Below are 16,144 nucleotides of genomic sequence, written 5' to 3' on the forward strand. Positions count from 1 at the left end.
CTAAAGTTAGTTTCCATCTCAAATTTTCCTCTTAGTGTACGTATTGTTCAACACCATTGTATTCTTTCTGTTTGTGGAAACTCTTTATTGGACTAAATAACCTTTTTTTCTTTAATTTCATGAAATTGATACAGGCCTCAGACCATCCTCAAATATTTACCATAAACTTCCCTTTTAATAATAAGCAGAAATGGTTTGTTCTTGAGTTGTCCCAGTTGAGTCATACTTTAAACAAAGAAAAATATTTTCATGATGGCATTTTATTTTCATAAACTTAATTTTAAGACATAGAATTGGAATATGAGACCACAGGATGTAGGCAGAACTGCAAATAATAGGAAGGGAGGCAGATAGAAGCAAATGTGTGGGGTTTAAATATAATTTTGCCTGGGGTGGGGGGGGGGTGGAAACACCTAGGTATGGAGACGCAATATGCGGCAAATGATCTGTAGCTGTAATTCCCTAGAAGTCCACAAGATGGCAATATTCTCACCATAAAGTAGACTTTCCTGAACAGAGGTAGATATTTTTGATTAGTTGGAACTGGGAAAGAAGATAATACAATTTATTTCTTGCTTTAGCAATTAGGAGTATATAGCAAGGTGTATATAAAGTTTTATATGAGAGACTGACTTGATATGTAAAATTTCACTTAAAGCACCATTAAAAAAAATGTATATAAGTCACTTTAGTTTAGGTTCAATGCAAAACCCTTGTGCAATCAGTTACAGTTCAGTTGTTAAAACCAGTTGTTGTTCTTTTCTTTTGGGACCCAGGATGACAGTGACGTAGAATGGAAGTTTGCTCGATTTGTAATGGCCTGGAATCTTATTCTCTGAGAAAGTGACCTTTTTAACTCTTTTGTGTTTGACCTGGATGTGGGCTCTTCAGGCTACGAGGTTGTAAGGCATTGAATGGTTGTGACATCCTGTGATTTAAATACCTCATATGTACATAGTAAGAAGCGCTGTAATGTTAGGAAAAGAGCTTGGGTGTTAGAACTAGATTTGAATTCTGCCTCTGATTACTTATTAGCAAGTAACACAAATCACTTAACCACTCTGAGCCTTAACTGCCTCATCTGAAAGAGAAAACTCCATAGAGTTCTTGTGAGGGTTATATGACATGTGTCAAGTGCCAGCCTCAACAAATATCAGTGCCCTCCCTCATTCACTGTTTACAAAGTGCTTTGCTGTGCATTTGAACCTCATGCAATGCTGTGAGGTAGGTATTATTATTCTCACTTTATAGGTAAGACAACTGAAGCTATTAAAGTAACTCACTATGTAAGGTCGCACAGGCTGGTCAGTGTGGGTCAGAAACTCACGTTTTGTAACACCAGATGCTCACTCTTCCTGCTGCACATGGCTGCCTCTGCTGTTCTGCAGCTGCAGGCCTGGCTTGATTTCTGCCGGGTTCCTCACCGCTAGCTGTACCTACAGCTGGTCTTTTAAAGGGGCCAAGCTCTAATTGTCGTTCTGGGCAGCTCCTGCTATTGCTAAAAAGGACTTTGCTTGGAAGGAGCTTTGTTCCCGGCAATGTGTTAACTGAGACTTTATTATTTACAAAGAAACCACTCAAGTGTGGGAACTCACTGCTCTAGCATTTCACAGAGCACACCTTGAAGTTTTCTTTCTGTAGGCAACTGGATTTCACCCGCTTCTTTCCTGATACCATTGTAATATGGAAGGGGGAAATACCAAGAATCAGGTTTAAGAGTGCAGATGGCTTGTGGCTGGTAAGATCCCTGGGAAGGAAAGGCAGCTTGTGCACAGGGACTTGAGGGGAGCGGAAGTGCTGGCCTCAGGGTGCTCCCTCCCGCTTGTATTGCACCATGGACGGGAAACAATACCTTTTCTCAGAGTCCTGGAAATGGAAGGAAGGTTGAACACTCACCCCTCTCGGGACTCATGCTCACTGGCTTCTCAGTTACCCCTTATCTCCTTAAAAACTGCCATTTTGTTTAATTTTTAAAATGGTGCATGGAGCTATTTAAATTCCTTTAATCTTATTCCTATTCATAGACACTTTGTAGTAAAAGTTGGGAGAAATCATATTTGTGTGTGTGCGTGGGTGGGGGGGGCTTAAATTTGAGAAGAAAAAGGAACCTCAAGAAATCTTTTCTGCTAACCTAGGCAGCTAGCCTCAGTCAACAGTGAGATACTGACCTCCTGTGGGAAATGGGAGAATTAACTTTGCTAGCCAAGGTTTTTTCCTGGCACAGTGGTAAGAGAGCAAGTCAGAAAAGTCCTTTCCTGCCAGTACCACTTCCTCCTTTCCTAGTATCCCAATCTGAATTAAAGGTGGGAAGTCAGATGGTGGGGTGATTACGGATTTTTGGATAGAGGGCCGTGCCTTTGAATCCCAGGTTATAGGTTGCAGCTTGCCCACCAGTAAGAGGCAGGCCCTGCTCATATACGTGAAGAGTAGACAGTAACTGACGGGGTGCTCCCCTTGCCTACTGTTCCTACCCACTCAAAAGTTAAACCTTTAAAAAAAAACAAAGGAAAACCAAACTCTTTAGCCCAGTTCTCCCCCAGTGTTGTAAACCTGGCTCGCTATAAGGCCAAGATTCTTGGAAAGATGTAATATTTTGGCTTGTTTTAAGGCTGAAAAAATATCAGATGGTAACATCCGAACTTACAGTATGTGTCTGTTAAGGCTAGGAGAAGAACTTAGGTTCAGGGTCAGACAGAACCACTTCTGTGGAATATTTTCTTCCAGATACTGTGAATTCATTTTGAAAAAGTGTATAAAGTCTCCAGGAAAAATTACGTTTAGCAGGAACCAACTTTTTAATAAATACAGTTTCAATTAGAAGTTTCATTATAGAACATCTTACCAACATTTTGATAAATGCGAGCACATGTTGCTTACATTTTTACCTTTTGAAATATATTAAATCATTTATAACACTCAACTCCCATAATACGTTCCTCAGAAATGTTGACTCCAGAAATGTTATCAAGGAAAATAAAGTAGATTATATTTTTGAATTCAAAACAAATGTATTCTGATTTACTAGGTTAATTGTATTTTTTCCTAGTTAAACCTCTTCACTCAGTCTAACTCAAGAGTTTTTGAATCACACAGTTTTAACAGCATTCTCAATCAGCCGACACGTTATCAGGTAAGAATTCATTAGATGTTTTCTTTGTCTGTAATTCCATATATGTCTGTGTTCGTGTTGTGTGTGTTGGTGAATAGTGAGTACAACGGTATTCTTCATATGTACTATTAGAACAATCCAGAACAGAGAAAACATTATTTTAATTGGCCAGGACTTTAGAAATCAGAGTCCAAGTCCTTCGTTTTTTTTTTTTTTTTTTTTAGTTGAGGAAGAAAAGTACCTTTTGCAATATTGAAACAAAAGTGTTAACCACAATTTCCAAAGAACCCTTACGTATACCTTGAGCTGGAGAAAGTAGTAGGAGATATGGTCTGTTAGGACAAATAAGACTCCCACAGTCGGGGATACGAAAACCTGATACATTTCTCCAGGTTTTCTTTCAGGTGATCCTTTTTCCACATGGATTGTTAGGCTATACTGTTTCTTTAGTACTACTTTAAAATAGCTTTTGCATTTGGATATTGCATGGGATATTGAAACACTGGTCTCCAGTTCTTGGAAACCCTGGTGGCGTAGCGGTTAAGAGCTACAGCTGCTAACCAAAAGGTCGACAGTTGGAATCCACCAGGCGCTCATTGGAAACCATATGAGGTAGTTTTACTCTGTCCTGTAGAGTCGGTATGAGTCGGAATTGACTCGATGGGAATGGGTTTGGTTTTTTTTTTTTTTTTTTGGAATCTCCAACTCAGAAGAGATGATAGTCTTTTATTTTCTATCTGGTTGATCATTGTGGTTATCAAATGTTTAGATTTCTGATGTATACACGGTCACAAGAAGGAGTATTGAGGAATTTATCATTCCCAATGTTTTTGTTTTTTTTTTTTAATGTTTTTAATGTGTTAGTGATGTCAATGAATGGGTATTGTCCTCTTCTTCATGTTTCTCAGAAGCAGAAAATTCTGCAAGATTGCTTGGCACACTGAGTGCCAAAGCCTTACTTTTTAATGGTTATATTATATTCCATGGTATGGTTGTATTTAATGTATTTAATCAGACTTCCACTGAGGAAAATAGAAGATGTTGGCAATATTCAGCTATTACAAGCAATGCTGCAGTAAGTAACCTTGTTTACATGACGTCTCAAGCACGTGCAAATATGTAGAATTGTCTGATTAAAGTATATGTGCGCTTTCAATTTTTTTAGCTATCACCAAATTGATTTCAGTGGAGCTTGCAGCAATTTACACTCTTAAAATAAATGTGTGAGAGTACCCATTTCGTCTTTGATTTACCAGTGGTGTTACCAAAGGTTTTTTTATCTTGGTCAAATAGGTGAAAATGGCATCACAACGAGTTTTTGCTTTGCATCTCTTTATCGTAAAAGAACGGCCGTCTTTGATGTTTTCTATGATTAGGGTCCAATTTTTTGTTTTTGGTTAAGAAGAATTCTTCGTATTTTAAGAAAATCAACCCTTTTTCTGTGGTGAGAGTTGAGACTTTCCTTTGCAGTTTGTTGTGTTCTTTTTTTTTTTTTGCTATTTACATTTTTTTAATCCAGAACTTTATTTTTGTGTAGTCAAATTAACAAATCTTCTATGACTTCACATTTTGTGTTATATTTAGAAAGATCTTCCTCCATGTGAGATTATTTATGAAATTTTTTACTCCTCTTTTCTTTAGTAGTTTCATGGTTTTACTTTTCATATGAAAATATTTGACCCATAACCATTCCAACTCATTGCGACCCCATGGGACAGAATAGAACATAGGGTTTCCAAGGAGCAGTTGGTGAATTTGAACTGCTGACCTTTTAGTTAGCAGCTGGACACTTAACCACTGTGCACCAGGGCTCCATACGACCCACACAGAGTATATTTTAAGGTGTAGGGTGGAGATCCAATTTTTTTTTTCAGAATATTATACAGCTGGGTGTGTTGAACAATCTATGTTTTCCATTGATTTGTAATACCACCTTTATCATTACTAAATTCCTACATCTATTTAGATTTCTTTCTAGGCTTTCTCTTGTGTTCCATTGAGTTATCATTTTATGCTTTAGAACCACATTATTTTTAATAATTACATCTAAATACATACATGCACATGCATGCAAACACATTAGTCCTTACTTCAGGACTTCTATTTTACAGAAGCTTCCTGGCTATTATTTCGTATTGTTCTATTTGAACTCTGCTGCTAATTGAAAGGTCAGTGGTTCAAACCCACCAGCAGCTTTGCGGGAAAAAGACCTGTCGATTTGCTCCTGTAAAGATTACAGCCTAGAAAATCCTATGGGGCCGTTCTACTCTGTCCCGTAGGGTTGCCATGAGTCAGAATCGACTCGATGGCACACAACAACAATGGTGTGATTCTCAAAATAGCTTGTTGGTATTTGTATTGTGATTGTGTTAGATTTACAGATGAAGGAGAATTGACATCTTTTTATAATACTTTAAAAAAAAAATTTTTTTTTTAGATGAAGGTTTACAGAACAAACTAGCTTCTCATTAAACAGTACACATAGTGCTTTGTGACATTGGTCACCAACCCCACGACATGTCAACACTCTCTGATCAGTATTATTTTAAAGTGATCCTCATGTAGTTCATACTAATTAGGATTAAGTTGGGGACAAATCACACCAAACCACCAAACACCAACCACTAAGTGGCTTAAAAGGAGGGGGGCGACGCAAGCAGTTTGTGATCAGCTGGTAACCCAGAGGCTGGTGGCTCAAACCCATCCAGCAGCTTCACAGAAGGAAGACCTGGTGAACTGCTTCCATAAAGACTGTTGCTGCCATCAAGTGAATTCCGACTCATGGTGACCCCATTCGTGCAAGTAGAGCTTCTTCGTAGGGTTTTTAATGCTGCGACCTTTCAGAACCAGATCATCAGGCCTGTCTTCTCAGGTGCCTTTGGGTGGGCTCAAACTCCCAACCTCTCAGCTAGTAATCAACTATTTAGCCATTTGTGCCACCCAGGGGCAATCCATGAAGATGAAGGCCAAGAAGACCCTATAGAGCAGTTCTACTCTGCAACATATGGGAGTGCCATGAGTCAGGGGCCAATTCAACTACAGCTAACAAGGACAACAACAAATGGCTTTAAGAAGATGGAAATTTATTTCTTTCTCACTTTCAAGAAGTCTGGAAGTAGTAATTATAAGACTGGTATAGCGCCCAACAGTGCCAAAGATGGGTGGCCCAGGATTTTTCTATTGTATTACTCTTCATGAATGGCTTTGATACTAACATCATCTTTCAGTCCAAGAAAGCTGCTGGTGTTCCAACTATTATTTCTACATTCTGAAATACAGTGAGAAGGTGACAGGGAAGAAAGATATGCTTCCTTCCTATCAGAAACTTCTATAAAGTTGCACAAACCACTTCCCTGCAAAGGAGGCTGGAAAATAAAATCTTAATTCCAAGTGGCCATGTGCCTAGCTAAACAATGTGTAGAGATTTGAAAAGAGAATTGACGGTGTCTGCTGCAGTGGTTATATTATTTATCTTAGTATTCACCTTTATGCTTTTAAATATACTTATATCTCTGTTACTTGATTTATCTGTTTCAAATTATATCTTTTAACCCTCTAGCACTAAAATGTGATAAAATTAATGCACTTATTTTATCTTTCACCATTGATTTCCTTTCCCTTCCAGCTCTTGCTAGTTAAATCATTAATACCTTGTCAGGATTATAACCCAAATTTGTTTTATTTTTTCTTTCTTAATAATATTTTATTGTGTTTTTGGTGAAAGTCTACACAGCAAATTAGGTTCCCATTTAACAATATCTACACAAATTGTTCAGTGACATTGATAAATTTTTCACAGTGGGTCAATATTCTCATTATTTCTGTCCTGGTTGTTTTGTTTCTGGTTATCTCATTTTGTTTCCTTGCTCCCTTGCTTCCTTGTCTTTGCTTTAGAGTAATTGTTGACTGTTTGGTCTCATATAGATGATTTTTTAAAGGAGCACCTTACTCATGGGCGATATACTTTATAAGCCAATCCGTTACTTGGCTAAAAGGTGACCTCAGGGAATAGTTTCCGTTCAAGGTTTAAAGAGTATCTCAGGGCGGTAGTCTCAGGGAGTCTTCTAGTCTCAACCAGTCCAGAAAGTCTGGCCTTTTTAAGATTTTGAAATTCTGTGCCATATTATTCTCTCATTCTTCAGGATCTACCTATTGTGGTCCTCATCAGAATGGTTGATAGTTGTAGCCAGGCACCATCTAGTTCTTCTAGTCTCGGGGTAAATGAGGCTGTGGTTCATGTAGACTATTAACCCTGTAGACTAGTTTCTTCTCTGGGTCTTTGGTTTCCTTCTTTTTCTTTTGCTCCAGATGAGTAGAGACCAATAATTGTATCTGAGACAGCCGCTCACAAACTTTCAAGACCTCAGACACTACTTACCAAACTAGAATGTAGCATATAAACTATATTATACCAATTGACCGAGCTGTCCCACAAGACTGTGGTCCTAAAATTTCAGACTCAGAAAGCCAATCCTGCAAGGTGTTTGGTTATATCTAAGAAGTACCTGTAACTGTGCCCCTGATGAGCTTTATTACATATATGAATACATATGCAGGCACACATACACGTATATACATATAGCTAGATATACATCTATGTATGCACACATATACATACCTATACACATACATGAATACCTATGTAGCCAGGCATATAGTTTTTGGTTGTTATTGCTGTCATTGCAAAATTATATATGTCATGCAAACAAAAAATACAAACCAAACCCAGTGCCGTTGAGTTGATTCCGACTCATAGCGACCCTATAGGACAGAGTAGAACTGCCTCATTTGTATATATGTCATAAAAAAAAAAATAGCTTTTAGCAAATATGTCCTTTTTTCTTGTGTACTTCTTAGTGAGATCCTTTACCTTGGTCAAGCTGTGCGTACTTCACTGACATTCAGTGTTACCTTTCCCATCACCAAATATAGCAAGTGTCTACGATCTAGAGAGTGATTCCCTCCATCCCCTCTCCCCACCCTTCTCTGGTAACCAGCAATGAACTTTGATTTCTCTATGTATACCTATTCTTGTCTTTTTTTTAAAGTGAGATCATACAATATTTGTCCTTTTGTGATTGACATTTCACTCAGCATTATGTCCTCCAGATTCATCCACATTATAAGATGTTTTGAGGACTTATCATTATTCTTTATGGCTGCATAGGACTTCATTGTATGTATGTAGTACCACATTTTGTTTCTTCATCCATTCGTTGATGGACATTTAGGTTGTTTCCATCTTTTTGCTATTGCGAATAGCACTGCAATGAACACAAGAGTAACCCACAATCATTTTAGTTTTAGTCCTACAGTTAAACAGAGTCAGTACTCACCACTGGTCTTTTTGTCATAATTTTTCTGTTAATCTCTTTGTTGGCTAAGTTTGTTTTCTTGAGTTTCTTCAAGAAGGGCTCATGGGAATTATGTTCTGTGAGTTATTTCATGTTCTAAATTGTTTTCTATTGTCTATATATTTTTATGGACTAGCTTTAAAATTATTAGGTAATACTTATTTTCCTAATATATCATTGATCCTAGAATAGAAAGTTGATGTGGAAGAGTTTAAGGCCGATTTTATTATTTTCCTAATATAGTTAACCTGAGATTTTGGTTTGAATGCTCAAATTTTTCTTTGTTTATCTTTTAAAACCAGTAACTTTCTATTGATTGTTGTGTAAGTGGATCTCTATCAGTTTTTCCTGAAGCACAGTATATCCTTCCAATCTCTACATTCTTTTATTGATTTTTATGAATTTTATCTTGAATTTTTTTAATGTTCGATTATTTTAAGTCTCTTCTTCAAGAACACCAATTAGATGTCTATTGAATCTTCTGCACCTACCTTTTATACCTACCTTTTATACCTACCTTTTTTTCTCTATTTATTTTCAATTTTTTATCCATTTATACTTTTTACTTATTTTTTCTCATACTATATTTTATTCTTGTCTATCCTAATTTGTGTTGCTTCCAACTTAGCTTTTATTTCTGTGATGATTTATTTATTTTTCTCCTCTTCCTGCCATATCATCCCTGATCTTATGTATCTTTGCTTTGTGCTCTTGTTTGAAAGACATGATTGCTTCATCCTTTTTTTTTTTTTTTTAATCATGTTTAAATAATGGTACTATGTATCTTCACCTTTTCCTTAACATTTTTCTGGTGAGAGTTCTTTATATGCTATTTGTTTTATCCTTTTTTCTTGGGTTATCTTAATGTAGATCCTGTGTAGTTTTCTTATCAACACTCAGTTTTGAATGAAATAAGTTCTTTTCAGACCAGCTGCTTGCAGGAGGTTGCAGTGGGGTTGGAGGATTCCAAGATTACATTATAGGCTAGTAGGAATTTTCCTTTGGGTACAGGATTTTATATTTGAGTTCTGTTATGCTTAATTTCTTCTTGTCATAGAATAGCACTGCAGGACTACTCACAGGCACATTCTTCTTCCTTACCTCACTGGCAGAGTATTACAGAAAATATGGCTTTTCTTTATAATTTCTCCTTCAACCCTGCATTTCAAGCTTCTATAGACTTTGTATCTAACAGGCCAAGGAAGTTCCCAGTCATGAATATCCGATCTGAGCATTTTCCCACATTCTCATATGACTTTCTCAAATAGAATGGTTAAGGGTTATAGAAGCCTCCAAGTTTAATTAAAGGAGTTTACGTTTCTGTTTCTTATTCTCCTTGTTGCTTTTTAGTGATTTAGGAGAGATGGAGAAATTCCTGACTTTACTGTCAAATTCAAACTTCTCGTTAGCCGGAAATCATTATGTTTCCATAGGAAATGATCATTGCAAAATGCACAGACAGTCCAGAATCCTGGGAATTTTTCAATTCTTCTATCTCTAAATTAGACATCATGTATTCTCTAAGCAGAATAATTCTCTTATGTTTCTGTAGCTCCTAAAAAGTGATAGTAGAAAAAGAGAAACTGAGAAAAAAAGTTTCAGTCAGCTATCCACATACCAATAAAAACTTTATATAAGTGCCTCTATTATAATTCAGATCAAATTTCTTTACTATGAATTCTTTGGGTAATAACGATAATTTTTTAGTTGTTATGGATTTTTGTTTAATGAGGTGTTTACAATATATAGGACTTAAAAAAAAAACTGCACAACTTAGTCTGCTAAATGAGGATTTTTCCTTCAAAGTGAGAGCCTTTGGGATAGATTAATTCTAATGGTGCTACCATAGCTCAGAATCTTTTTAGGTCATTGTTTTGGGAATTACTTTTATAATTAGTTTCTAAGCCACACACACACAAATCCTTTATTATTTTCTAGTTACAGAACTCAGCTAATTCCCTGTCTTATTAACAAAACTTGGTACCGCATGACTTTACCTTCTTTGAAAAATAGTCACATCCACCTTCAAAAAACACGTAGCCTCCCTCAAACTGGTCATCACCTTGCATGTTTTACATCCAGACGAATGCTTCCCCTCCAAAAGAATTATTTCAAAGACAGATTCAAATGTGCCTCAAGGGGCAAGTGAGGAAGGGTTTCAAAAATTCTTTCATCAATGGCAGCATTATTTATGTTAACATTAATAATAGCATGCTGTATAATTCTTTTATGTGTGTACAGAATTTTTTGAAAAACTGAGTGATTTTTCTGAAGAAGAGAACATAAAAACTTAGAGGGGTGGCTCTGATTGATTCTACTCATTTTAGCAGTACTTTACGGAATATATGTGTTAGTTTGGTTATTTCAAGTTAAAAGCGCACAGATATGCTAAGGTACAGGTTGCTGGGGGTATGAACAGTTTGTGCTCGACTACTAACCCAAAGGTTCATGGTTCAAACCCACCCAACAGCACCACAGAAGAAAGACCTGGCAACCTGCTTCCATAAAGATTACAGCCAAGAAAACCCTACGGAGCAGTTCTACTCTGTAACATATGGGGTCACTATGAGTTGGAATTGACTCAACAGCAGTGGATTTTTCTTTTAATGCTAAGGTAACCTTCAGAAATAAGAATTTTTTATAAGACCCCACAGAAGTTATGCTATAATTCTTGGGTTTTACTCGCTCCAGTGTCTCTTGTGGCAGCTCTGCTTTAACAGTCTCCTTTGGTTTGGAAACACTTTTGGCCCAGGTGGTCTCTGGTTCAATCTCGGAATGCCACCATAGATAGTGGTTTTATTGGGAGCACACGGAAATTTTCTCAAAAGGGGGCAACATGACATAGAGATTATGAGCTTCATGGCACATTCAGGACAACCCTTATGATGCATGGTCTTAAGTTATAAGGATACAAAGATACAGTCCATGCTTTCAGGAATCTTTCAACTGGAGTGGAAGGGTATTGTTGAGGTGGAGAAGAGGGGAGAGAAAGAAAACAGTAAGCAAGCATTCACGCAACCCCATGACGTATAACTGTGCTGTGTGGAATAGTTTAAATAAAATGGTATGAGAAACCAGGGGAAACTTTGAAGGCCTTTGAAGGAGGGGAATATTTGAAAGCCAATTGTCTTAGTCATCTACTGCTGCTAGAACAGAAATACCACAAGTGGATAGCTTCAAAGAAGGGAAAATTATTTTCTCACAGTCCAGTAGGCTAGAAGTCCAAATTCAGGGCATCAGCTCCAGAGGAAGGCTTTCTCTCTCTGTCGGCTCTGGAGGAAGGTCCTTCTCGTCAATCTTCCCCTGGACTAAGAGCTCCGCATAGGAACCCCAGATCCAAAGGATGCGCTCTGCTCCCAGTGCTTCTTTCTTGGTGGTATGAGGTCCCCCTCTTTGCTTGCTTCTTTTCCTTTTATCTCCTGTAAAATAAAAAAGTGGTGCAGGCCACACTCCAGGGAAACTCCCTTTACATTGGATCAGGGATGTGACCTTAGAAAGGGTGCTATAATCCCACCCTTATCCTCTTCAATTTAAAATCACAATTGCAAAATGGAGGACGACCACACAATACTGGGAATCATGGCCTAACCAACTTGACGCATATTTTGGGGGGACACAATTCAATCCATGACACCAATCAAATAGAAGAAGAAGCAAATTTATTTTCCATTCTTCCAAAAAGCAGAATTTGGACCAGTGGTTAGAAGGTACAGTGAAGCAGATTTTGGCTAAATACAAAGGAATTATTTTCTAACAGCTACAGTTGCCCAAAAATAGATTGAACCAGCTATCTGGAAAGAGTAGCAAGCTATGAATCACAAATGTTTATACAGAGGCTGTGCAATGGTAATACGTCAGGGAGTCTCACAACAATTGGCAGAGAATATGAAAAATGGAGTGACTTCTAAGGTCCTTCCCTTTCTAAAATTCTACTCCACTAAGTTCTTCATGTTTGTTCAATCAGTCCCATTACTCTGTATTTATACTTTATAAAACCCACTGCCGTTGAGTCGAATACTTTATAGATTGCTAAAATTCGTATTATAGAACCCACTGATGGCAGTCAAATCTGGCTTCTCTGTGGGATTAAATGAGAAAATGAATGTAAAAGTGTCTAATAAAATGGTTAATAATTGAATATGAATTAGTAAAAAAACTAGCAAGTGAAAAGGAAGTCTTCAGCTCCTTTCGGGAACAAAGGACATAGCCAGATACCCAATCGCTCATGTCTTATTCTTTCTCCAAATCCTGAAACAAACTCGATGGAAGGTTGAGAAATGAACTTGGATTTGTTTGCAAGAGGTAATATTTAAGGTATTTACCACCTCTGGCACTCATGTGGCTACGACTCAATTCCAAATTTGGAAATGCTCTAGGCTTTCTACCCCTTGGACACAGAAAATCCAGTCTTCAAAGTCACAATGTCTTCCTTAAAGTGTGACTTACAGACTTCTGGGCTCATGCCAAGAAATCTGGATAATTCCCGGAGATTTTGGAATGTGGAAGGTAATCTATTGACTTCCATTGTGTTAGTTGGCAATTTGACCATACGGAAAGATGAAGCCGTTATTGGTCAATTTAAGTTTTTGGTACTTACTGGCTTTGATTAAAAAATCACTTGGAAATTTAGCTAAAGGTAATATTTTTAAAAGCCCTTGTACTTGCTACATATGAATTTCATGCTGCTTGCCTTCAGCTGTTATTATTAAAACTGACTAATCAAGATATATGCTTTACCCATAAATCCATTGCTGTCGAGTTGATTCCAACTTATAGTGACCCGATGGGACAGAGTAGAACTGCCTTATAGGGTTTCCGGGGAGCAGCTGGATTTGAAGTGCAGACCTTTTGGTTAGCAGCGGAGCTCTTAACCACCACACCACCAGGGCTCCAAGATTTGTTTTACAGAAGCATAAATGGTTACAAGATAATACTGTTATTAACTGAGCACTTACTACGAGATTTATATGTATTATTTCTTTTAGAAGATAGATTCTAATATTTCCAATATACATATTAAGACTCTAAGGTTACACAGTTTGCTACTTATGGTGACAGAAATCAAACCCAGGCAATTTGTCCTCACAGCCCGTGTTCTTAACTGCTACACAATACTGCCTTGGGTTCGCAAGACAAGCTTCCTACTACAATAGAAATGGCCAGTCTTTGTCCCCTTCTCTGAGCTGCAGATCATTCTGGAAGTCACATGAATTATCCTTCCAAAGTGAAACTGATGAATGTGCTATTACCAGATAGTGTCATGTGTCGTGAGAGTGGTTTTGACCCAACACCAGGTACCTTCTTGCCTTGTGGAAAGGCTCACCCAGGGGACAGTAGTGAATATGTACATTTGAACTGTAAATGTTAAATTTAAAAAGTTTCTGGATGACAAAACAAACTTAAAACACCAAATTTGGAAAGGAAAAATTGAGACCTGCAACCGTAATTTTTTCTGAAGGTGGAAGATGAAATGGAGATGAATATGCCTCTTCTTTCCCTCTGCAATAAGGGAATGTAATCTCAGTGACTCTGGTGAGGATGTTTCTAGGGAACATGGATTCTATATGAATTTTAAAAATATTTTCTTTTCCTGTTATTTTCCCTTCTGGCAGTAAATGTAAGCTCTATTTTTCATATGCTTTTTTCTAAGCATGGTTTCACATTGTGTTAAATACTTTCAAGAGTATTACTAGCAAATGTGGGTAAAACCAAAACCAAACCTATTGCTAGCAACCCCATGAGTGTGGTAGCAGTATCTTAATCTTCAAACTTTATAAATAACACTGATAATAGCTAACCTTTTCATAAGCAGGAACTGTAGCTTACATGCATGTGCTTACTTAATCTGCATGACAATTTATGAGTTGAGTTTTATTATCCCCATTTTATAGATGAGGAAATGGAAACTTGGAGAGTTTAAGGACCTTAAGTTCTATTAGAAATAAAGGTCTGTATCCAAATTCAGAGATTTTCTTTTTTGGTCCAAAAGTCATTCTGCTTCACTTTAATTTTGAAAAAGTTTTATGTAGAAATAGAAATTCTAAATTAAAGCTTCTGATTGGCTCTGAATAAGACCCTTATTTTAAGCCCCGAGTTATTCTCATTTTCTTTACCAGCTAAATTGTTTACAGTTTTGTTTATACACTTTAAAATACTTGTCTTTTTATCATGCTTGTAGTATTAATGCTGCTGAAGAGGGCATGAATTTCCAGGCTAAAGGGGCATATGAATTTGCTTGTTCTTGTTGTTCTTGTTAGGTGCTGCCCAGTCAGTACTGACTCATAGCAACTCTATGTACCATAGAACGAAATGCTGCCTGGTCCTGTGCCATGCTCACAACCGTTGTTACGCTTGAACCCATTGTTGCAGCCACTGTGTCAATCCACCTCATTAAGGGTCTTCCTCTTTTCCACTGATCCTGTACTTTGCCAAGCATGATGTCCTTCTCCAGGGACTGATCCCTCCTGACAACATGTCCAAAGTATGTAAGACGCAGTCTCATGCTATCCGTGCTTCTAAGGAGCATTCTGGTTGTACTTCTTTCAAGACAGATTTGTTCGTTTTTTTGGCAGTCCATGGTATATTCAATATTTTTCTCCAATACCAAAATTCAAAGGCGTCTGTTCTTTGGTCTTCCTTATTCATTGTCCAGCTTTTGCACGCATATGATGTGATTGAAAATACCATGGTTTGCATCAGGCGCACCTTAGTCTTCAAGGTGACATCTTTGCTTTTCAACACTTTAAAGAGGTCCTTTGCAACCGATTTGCCCAATGCAGTGTGTCTTTTGTTTTCTTGACTGCTGCTTCCATGGGTGTTGATTATGGATCCAAGTAGAATGAAATCCTTAACAACATGAATTTTTTCCCTGTTTATCATGATGTTGCTTATTGGTCCCGTTGTGAGGATTTTTGTTTTCTTTATGTAAAAGCTGTGGTCTTGGATCTTCATCAATAAGTGTTTCAAGTCCTTTTCACTTTCAGCAAGCAGGGTGTGTCATCTGCATAACACAGGTTGTTAACGAGTCTTCCTCCAATCCTGATGCCCCGTTCTTCTTCATATAGTCCAGCTTCTCAGATTATTTGCTCAGCATACAGATTGAATAGGTATGGTGAAAGGATACAACCCTGACGCACACCTTTCCTGACTTTAAACCACGCAGTATCCCCTTGTTCTGTCCGAACAACTGCCTCGATCTATGTAAAAGTTCCTCCTGAGCATGATTAAGTGTTCTGTAATTCCCATTCTTTGGAATGTTACCCATAATTTGGTATGATTTACGCAGTCAAATGCCTTTGCATAGTCAATAAAACACAGGTAAACATCCTTCTGGTATTCTCTGCTTTCAGCCAGGATCCATCTGACATCTGTAATGATATCCCTGGTTCCACAACCTCTTCTGAATCTGGCCTGAATTTCTGGCAGTTCCCTGTCAATAATCTGCTGCAGCTGCTTTTGAATGATCTTCAGCCAATTTTTGCTTGCGTGTGATATTAATGATATTGTTCGATAATTTGCACATTTTGTTGGATCACCTTTCTTGGGAATAGACACAAATATGGATCTCTTCCAGTCAGTTGGCCAGGTACCTGTCTTCCAACTTTCTTGGCATAGATGAGTGGACACTTCCCACACTGCATCCATTTGTTGAAATATCTCAGTTGATATTCCGTTAATTCCT

The 16,144-nt window shown here is 37.6% G+C and overlaps 1 protein-coding gene across 1 annotated transcript in view; it reads left to right on the forward strand.

The window, feature by feature from the left end:
• Window positions 1–16,144, forward strand: part of TRPC3 (transient receptor potential cation channel subfamily C member 3) — an 87,054-nt gene that overhangs the window by 62,230 nt on the left and 8,680 nt on the right. Inside the window, exon 10 of the mRNA XM_049885397.1 lies at window positions 3,047–3,130. Within this exon, the coding sequence (XP_049741354.1) occupies window positions 3,047–3,130 (84 nt within the window). The remainder of the gene's footprint in view (window positions 1–3,046; window positions 3,131–16,144) is intronic.

This window comes from Elephas maximus, chromosome 5, assembly GCF_024166365.1.
Source record: "Elephas maximus indicus isolate mEleMax1 chromosome 5, mEleMax1 primary haplotype, whole genome shotgun sequence".
Taxonomy (NCBI): domain Eukaryota; kingdom Metazoa; phylum Chordata; class Mammalia; order Proboscidea; family Elephantidae; genus Elephas; species Elephas maximus.